This window comes from Apodemus sylvaticus, chromosome 8 (assembly GCF_947179515.1).
Source record: "Apodemus sylvaticus chromosome 8, mApoSyl1.1, whole genome shotgun sequence".
NCBI lineage: Eukaryota > Metazoa > Chordata > Mammalia > Rodentia > Muridae > Apodemus > Apodemus sylvaticus.
Window position 1 is genome coordinate 75,629,891 of NC_067479.1, and position 8,613 is coordinate 75,638,503.

General features: G+C 42.6%; 1 protein-coding gene and 1 pseudogene across 1 annotated transcript; one reads left to right on the forward strand and one right to left on the reverse strand.

The window, feature by feature from the left end:
- Positions 1-418: 418 nt before the first annotated feature.
- LOC127691634 (ribonuclease 2B-like) lies at positions 419-796 on the forward strand. The gene has a single exon (XM_052191600.1). The coding sequence runs from the start codon at positions 419-421 to the stop codon at positions 794-796; it is 378 nt and encodes a 125-aa protein (XP_052047560.1).
- Positions 797-7,617: 6,821 nt separating this feature from the next.
- LOC127691622 (ribonuclease K6-like) lies at positions 7,618-8,203 on the reverse strand (annotated as a pseudogene).
- Positions 8,204-8,613: the final 410 nt, after the last annotated feature.

The window sequence follows — 8,613 nt, forward strand, 5'->3', positions numbered from 1 at the left end:
AGCACTATGGCTTGGCCAAGTGAAGAAACTGAAGGCTGGTTGTACAATTAGGCAATGTACCAATCAGTAGATTTGTCTTGTTGAAGACTCTGAGCCACTAGCTCCATCCACAGAGCCTGTTCTATATCAATGGGCCCAAGTAGAACTCACCCATTATCCCACATTTCCAGGAAAACCAGCACTCCATTTCAAGGGGGCACACACAGATGGGGTAAGACACTGACTGCCTAGGCCTGGGACAGGAAGGGCAATGATGGAGCAGTGTTCATGAGAAGTGGCACTATGGACCCACAGTGACAGCAGAGGGCCTTCAGGAAGAGATAGGGGAAACTGAGGTAGGGTGGAAGTAGTCACTTCTGTTCTCACAAGAAACATGGGTCTGAAGCTGCTTTAGTCCAGACTTTGTCTCCTGCTGCTGATGGGACTTGTTCTAACACTACCCTCAAGCCAGGAATCAACCCCTTCCCAGACGTTTGACATCCAGCGTTTATCTATAAGAGTGCCTACACCCCGATGTGATGATGCAATGCAGGTCATTAACAAGATTAAAGAAAACTGTAAGAACCTGAATACTTTTCTTCATACAACTTTTGCTGATGTTGTCCGTGTGTGTGGCAATGCAAATACCACCTGCAAAGATGGGATAAGTACAAATTGTCATAATATTTCATCTAAGGTAAATATAACTATCTGTGACCTCAAAAAAAGAAAAAAAAGTGTATGTCCCAAATGTAGATACATTATGATAAAATCAGTGAAGTTCTACAGAGTGGCCTGTAACAGGAGAACTCCATAGGATGATCCCATCAATCCAGTCGTTCCGGTTCACTTGGATAAGCCACTTTGGCTTCAGTGTCAACACTTTGTACCTTCGCTCATCTGCTAATGCCAAGATTATAGTGGTGAAGAACCAGTTCCTCTCTGTGCTGTATATCAGCACCTGTCCTCATGAAAACTGTCCCTGACTCCCTTTAATTTACCTGAACAGATCTCTTCAAATCAATAAACACCTTAGCATACTCATCAAGATCTCTGAGTATCTCTGTGTCTGACAGGAGTGAGGAGAGAGAAAGGGGGAGGAGATACACTAACAGAGAATTGTGTGTGTATTTGTGTGTGCATGCGCTTGTGGGTGTGTTGAGGCAGAACCTCATATGAATTGAGTCATCTACCCAGTTCCTGGAAACAAATGTATCTGAGAAGAGGTAGGCATCTTTCCAGAAAGTTCATGGAGGACATCTTCGCTGAAGTTTCTCTGTGGGAAAGAAGAGGCTGGCAGAGGAGACCAGGGAATTGGGATCTCTCAGTGAGGCTATCCCCTGCCCTCTCCCTGCATAGCTGTCCTCAGAGGTCAGTTGTGAGATAATTCAACACAAACCAGGAAGGACAGATTTCAAGATAAGGCAATGGGAATCTACACAAAAAATAGATGTATAATGAGAGGCCCTGCCCAGACTCCTGAGGATAGAACTCTAGTTAGGAATCAGTTTCACACAGAAAAGTGCCATCTCTTTCAGGACATGAGGGAGCCCAGCATCACCAGAGGTGGCAGTGTGCCTTCATGCATTCAGATGCAGAACTGAGCAGAGAGGGTGACATTCTCAGGTCCATAACTGACTTTCAATCTGGATCCCTGATTCCATTTTGTTCTTCCTTTCTGGGCCCCAGAAGTAATACTTCTCCTCCCCTCCTCACTGGGCAGTGGTGGTTCTTGCTCTCAGTGGACCACAGGCAGGGCTGCAGGGAAGCCACTCCTCTGGAGCAGCAAATGGATTTGTTTGTGGAATCTGCCCTTCTGGGTTGGTGTGGATCTTGCTGAGTCTGGCATGGCCTTGGTGGGGACAGAATGACAGGGTTTCTGCCCCGGGACAGGACCAGCAGATGTGGACTGTCATGGCATAAGGCTTATTTGCATAATAATGTACATATTTTCCTGTTCTGTTGAGCAATGTCCTCCCTGTTGACCTTAATGACTTCATAAGGACCTGAGGTGGCATGAGTCTGGGCAGCAAACATGTGGCTAATGTCATAGCAGTTTGGTACAGCCTGGGACCTTCAGTATAGCCTTGTAGGCTGTGGAAAAGAACTTTGAAAATATATAATTTCTCAACTATGTGAACATTAAGGATGCAATATGAATTATATGAGGGGCTTCTTGAATGTGAAGGAACCAAGGCAGCTACTGGGATACCTTTTTCTGTTAGAGTTTTATGGTTCCTGGGATTTCTAGTCCCAGGATACCCTCTTATCTTAGCAGAAACACTTACATGCTCCTCCTACTGCTTCTCCTCCTCCTCTTCCTTATCTCAGTCCTCTCATAGATGCAACTCTGTAACAGTGAAAAGTACTGCTATGTGAGTCTAAATCCTACACCACCATAAAGATCTGGGGCCAGCTACTGATCCTTGGGAATGGAATTGAGCAGGTAAACAGGAGTATTGATATAATTAATAGAAGGTTTGAGGTAATTAGGGATATGATATCAAGAATCAACTAAATATAAATGGGGCCTAGAGGGTGAGAAAGAGAACTAGAAGGGTGGTCTAATTGAGTGGTTTCCCTGGTTCTTTTAACTAACTAGGTTGGAAGAACATAACTGATCTGATTATTCAACAGTAGAAAAATATATTTTTTCTTCTCATAAGAAGCACAGCTCACATCCCCAGAATTTCACAATATATTTTTGGCTTTGAGAATGTAGTTCTAATCTATCACAAATATTGGTATTTTATCTAAAATGTCTTTGCTTTACACCCTTCATGGTGTGCTAAATCATGGTCTCTCAAAGCTCTTATGTTCAAATATTGACACACAGTACCCCCGAATGTACCCTGTGCTTGGAGATAGAGCCTTTAAAAATGATTAGATTAAAATTATGTGAGAAAGGTATGATCAAACTGATGGTGTGTTGATAAGAAGAGGAAGTTTGGACACAGAGAGATACCCATCACATGTTTGCACAGAGGAAAGACTGAAGTTGGACATCAGAAAGTCAAGGAAAGACCTCAGAAGAAACTAATTCTCCCAGTACCTTGTTGATCTTGGACTTCCAAATTCCAGAACTGCGAGGGAATAACTTTACGTCCTTTCAGATGCCTTGTCTGTGGTAACATCTTCTGGAAGCCCAACAGACCCTCTAAGCAATTCTCCTGCTTTAGCTTATTGAGGCTGTTTTCTCCTAGAATCAGTGCTGTGCCATCCATTGTGCCCTAGTTCCCCAAATGACTCCCTTCAATGCTGACATCATGTCTCTTGGTGATTATGTTAGCATTTGGTGTTGGTAAGAATGGAAAGAAAGTCTCCACTCTTCACATCTTCATCCCAAGAATATTCATTACTTTTGTTTTTATGGAATTGAGAATAGGATTGTAGTCTCTTCCAAGAAAGCAGAAGAAAGACATGCTTCTAGGCTACTGGGTTCAGTAAATAAAAGAGGCTCAGGACTCCAGGTACTTCCTGAGTGTTATTATCCTGAGCGTCCCATGTTTTCTGTAATACAGTCTTAGGAGGTGATTGTGCCTGTTTATCTCTCGGCTACCTGGGACATTCTACTATGTCTAGGCAAGTGTTTTTTGTCTCCAAAGACTTATGAAGAACTAAAAAACAACCTGTGTGTAGCTTTAGATTCTTTTAAAAACCTACTTTAATAAGGGTTCTTAAATACTTTAACCTCTCTTCTAGCCTACCACCCACCAGAGGTAGTGGAAAGGAAAGGTTAATAGGGCAAAGGGCAATATGGGCCTGTTTTGGAATAATTCTTTGGACAAATTCCAATCTTCATTGTCAGAACAACAGCAGTTCAGTTTACATATATCAGCAGCAGTAGCTCAATCTACTTGCAAACACCATTTGTAGATCAGCAACAGTGGTTTGATCCAGAAGAAACCTCAAGGCTCTGCCAATTGGCCTGAGTCTGTAGAAGTGGCAAGAAGCTGCCAGAAGACCAGCAAAGAGTGGCAAGGTTAGCCAATGACACAGTGTCATCCACTGTCAGTTGGGTTATACTTATATCCGCTCCAAACATCACATGTTCTCAAGCATCTGCTCCAGCAAAACATCACATGCCCCATTTCCAGGCAGCTTCCAGAAAAAAACACCACAAATCTGTTTTCAGCAAAGCATCCCCCACATGCCTGCCTCAGTAAAATAATCTCTCTAATAAGACAGTTTCCAGAAAAACATCACATGACACAATTGAGACTACAAAGAAACCAGAAATTTTCATCTCACCTGTGATATTCCCAGAGGTTACATACTGTGTTGTTAACCTTTCTTTACTGTCAGAAAGTTAGCTCAAGAGACTGCATCTGTTAACAATTCCTTCACTTCCCAAGATCAGATGGGTAAATAGAAGATGAATCCAGAGAATCCTTAAACTGCTCATGGCAAAAGACCAGATAGAAAAAATACTCCAATACACTTAACAGGATTATTTTCTTTTTCTCTAGTTATTTTAAATTGAAAATAATTTTTCCCCATAAGATATACTCTGATCATGTTTCTTTCTTCTTCATATAATCTCTAGGGTGATGAGAGTTTAGTGAATGAATGTCCCTTCTTAGACATACCTTCCTGCAAAAGGTATTTAAACTCTGCTCCACCCTGAGGAGGTGGTATGCCAATCCAGCTTGGAAATTCCAGGCAATGGTTCTGACCAAAGTTCATCTCTTGGTCAGTATTTAATATGTAATAATGGTGCTTCAAGTTTTGCCCAAAATGGTAGAGTCATTTTTTTATGGCAAATGTCAGGATGAATAATACCTATTGGTTACACTTACATTAGAGCACAAGCAAGTTAAGTGCTCTTGACTAAGCCTAGGAAAGAGAAGAACACCCCCCCCCCCCCACACACACACACACACAGCCTGTTCGATGAGTTTTTATACAGTTTTCAGAGCATCAGCCATTAGGCACAATATGATTGGCAGAACAGTGTGACTTTTAAATTGATTGGTCTTTAGGGAATGAGGTGGTAAGAACTTCCCTTTTCTGTAGGCAGTCAACAGTCTCAGAATGTGTCTACTTGCTCTGGGCCTTCCCTATTCACAGGTGGCCTATGGTCAGTCCTCCTTCTCTGTGGTCTGAGGAATGTAATTAGCTCCTCCTTTCTCAAGGGGAGGGCTACATATGAGCTCTATGACCTTTCTTTTCCAGGAGGGGAGGGTTCTGGTTGAATTTTCCAAAGTTCCTAAGCTGACCTCTTTACCAACTTTGTGTGGTTTCTATTGCTGTGAGAAAACATTTCAAAAGCAAGTAGGGAAGTAGAGGGTTTATTTTGTCTTACAGCATGGAGCCAGTTATCCAGGGAAGTTGGGGCAAGAACTCAAGGCAGGAATCTGGAGGTAGAAGCTGGTACAGCTCTTAGAAAGGTGTGTTGTTTACTAGTTTTCTCTTCATTGCTTCTTATAGCATCCAGGGTTTCAGGGGGTGGCACTGCCCACAAAGAGCCAGACCCTTCCACATCAATTATCAGTCCATAAAATGCTTCAAGCCAGGTATAGTGGCAAGTTCCTTTGATCCCAGTGCTCAGGAGGCAGAGGCAGGCAGAACTGTGTGAGTTTGAGGCCAGCCTGCTACATAGAAAGTTCCAGGGCAGATAGGACTACATGTCTCAAAATGAAATGAAATAAAAGAAGATGAAATAACATAAAATGCTCACAAGCTTCCCGCAGGCAAATTAGGTGCAATGTTTTCTCAACTGAGGTTCCTCTTCCCAAGTAACTCTAGTTTGGTAATTTGAATAAGAATAGCCTTCCATGACTCCTGTATGTGAGTGCTTAGTCATCAGGGAGTGGTACTATTTGAAAGAGATAAGGAAGTGTGGCCTTATAGGAAGAAGGGTGTCACCAGGGGTGAGCATTGAGTTTTCAAAAGCTCATGTGGAGCTCAGAGACTCTTCCTGATCTGGTTGTAGAATTCTCAGCTGCTTTTCGAGCACCATGTCTGCCAGCATGTAGATCTGTATGTCTATTGTGGGGTAAGCTTAAATTCAACATAACTCAAGCACTAGGTCAATGCAGATGACAAAATTTTTTTGCAGTCACTACAATTGCTGCTACTGATGATCAGGGCTACAGAACAGACTTGGGAGCTGAACTTCAGGGTGGGTTATAGCATTGTCAAATCATATTTTGATACTTTAGCCTGGAGTAAAAGATGACTGTGAATCTTCCAAGTCCAGTCTCCTGGCCTCCAGGGACCCTCCCCATTTCCTGCTTTGGAAACATGAACCTCACAGGGTAAGAGGATAGGGAAGCTAGCTGGAAGAAGAGACTGAGCAAGAATGGAAGTGTAAGAGAATACAACAGGATTTAATAAGAGTTGATAACCATTCTTGGCTACAAAGTGATGTTGAGCCCACCATGACCAAATCAGACCCTGTCAAAAAACAAAAGCAAACAACCCAGCAAAATTCACACTCATTATATTAAAAAAGAAATGTTTTTTTTCCTATGAGCATAGTACAAGAAATCTTGACCCAAAAAATTGCAGATAAAAATAAATTGTTCAGAGGCTTGGTCTTTCTTTATACTTTTTTTTATATTCCTCCTTCATAAGATGCAATCCCAGAGTGGAAAATAATTTGATTTTCTTTTCTTTCTATCCCATCCGCGGGCCCTAGTTATTCAGGGAGCCGAGGAGAACCGAGCCTGTTAAGAAAAACAGGCGGGAAAGAAGAGCGAGGCCAAACAAAAAGGGGTGTCTTGTCAAAGCCTCTTTAATGAAAAGCAAAATGCCTGGTTTTGAACGCACCATAAGAGGAAGTAGGGAGGGGCTGAGGGGGAATGCTAAAAGCACAGAAAGAGGAAAGGTCATCGGGTGGATGCTGGCTGTGGCATCCAGCAGCTTTTCTGGAATGGTGGTTCCGCCTAGACAACCCCAGGTGTTCGGCCAGGATAAGAACCAGTTGATCAGCCTTGTGTGAAGAAGGGGGTGGTTCAGCTGTAAACCGCAAGGTCAGTGGATTCTCAAGGTGAGAGCTGTTGAAAGTCTGGTTTTCCACAGTTTGATCTCCCACATCTATCTTTCTTTCTTTCTTTCTTTCTTTCTTTCTTTCTTTCTTTCTTTCTTTCTTTCTTTCTTTCTTTCTTTCTTTCTTTCTTTCTTTCTTTCTTTTTTCCTTTCTTCTTTCCTTCCCTCCCTCCCTCTCTCTCTCCTTTCTTTCTTCCTTCCTTCCCTCCTTCCCTCCCTCCCTCCCTCCTTTCTTTCTTTCTTTCTTTCTTTCTTTCTTTCTTTCTTTCTTTCTTTCTTTCTTTCTTTCTTTCTTTCTTTCTTTCTTTCTTTCCTTCCTTCCTTCCTTCCTTCCTTCCTTCCTTCCTTCCTTCCTTCCTTCCTTCCTTCCTTCCTTCCTTCCTTCCTTCTTTCTTTCTTTCTTTCTTTCTTTCTTTCTTTCTTTCTTTCTTTCTTTCTTTCTTTCTTTCTTTCTTTCTTTCTTTCTTTCGTGGGGGGTATGATGACTGACCCAGGGACCTTTGTGAATGAAGCAAGTGCTCATTTCCTGAGTTCCTGAGCTACATCATAACCTGTGCACTCTCTTCCCCCCCCCCCCCCCCCGCCAACATTTTAACAGCTTAGGCATCTTAATTCTCCCAACACCTTCCCTTTTCTGTGGGAACAAAAGGCAAAGTGGGATAAACTGTAAGAGAACCTATGTCAAACAGACAAACAGACCTAACCTTACACAATCTTATCTAAGTGCACAGGCACCAGTTTGTAGGGAGGATTGTCTTTCTTTGAGTGTTCACAGGCTACAATGAAGAATTTGTATTGGACATCACTACTGTAGCGGCAGTTAGGATAGGCTTCTCCAGTGTGTGAGCAGTCAGTCATTTTGACAGGCTCTGCACTCTTGTGGCAGTTCTTCCGACCATTCTTGCAGGTGATATTGTGCAAACCGCAGGTATCAGCCACATTCTGGATTCATGCAGAAAGGTGTTTTTCTGTTTACAGTGCTGGGTATAATTATTGACGCTGCGCATGGCTGTGTTGCATGGCTGAGGACTTGTCTGTATGTGCTGAATTTCAAACCAGTGTGCCCTGGAGAGACCCTTAGGCTGTGCGCGAAGTAGACACACGGGCTCCCATGACCCCAGTAGCAATAGGAGAGGGAGGTATCTGGGAAGGTCCACCACCATGTTTTCTGTGGAGGAAGAAGGAAGATTGTGGTAATAGAAGAAGCAGTAAGAGCAAACATATCTGTCATGACTTACTTGATCTTTTTCCTTCCTTTTATGATTTCATAGTTCTTAAAAAAGGAAAAAAGCCAGTCTCATAATTCTATGAAACATTTGAAGTCCAGTGAGGAGGCCAGGGATGGGCAGGCTGTCCTGGATGTCACCTCTCATTCTCTTTGACCTATATTCATACATGCAATGCTTCCTGTTGAGATCATAGCACAACTGTCCCTGAATCCACAGATCTTCAGAGAAACCAGGAACGTTAAACATACAAGATTGTCGTTCCAATTGGAAAGATGAAAAACACAGTCCTTTTATCCAGAAAGCTGAGATTTGGAAATGAATAACAGACTGGTGATCTATATTATCTGTTGGGCCAGCCTTATCAAGCTCCTGCAACCAGGACTGAAGGTTGCTCCTACTATAAATGACTCTT

Bases quoted from the DNA above. Each gene is read 5' to 3' on its own strand.
- LOC127691634 (XM_052191600.1), top strand. From the start codon at position 419: ATGGGACTTGTTCTAACACTACCCTCAAGCCAGGAATCAACCCCTTCC.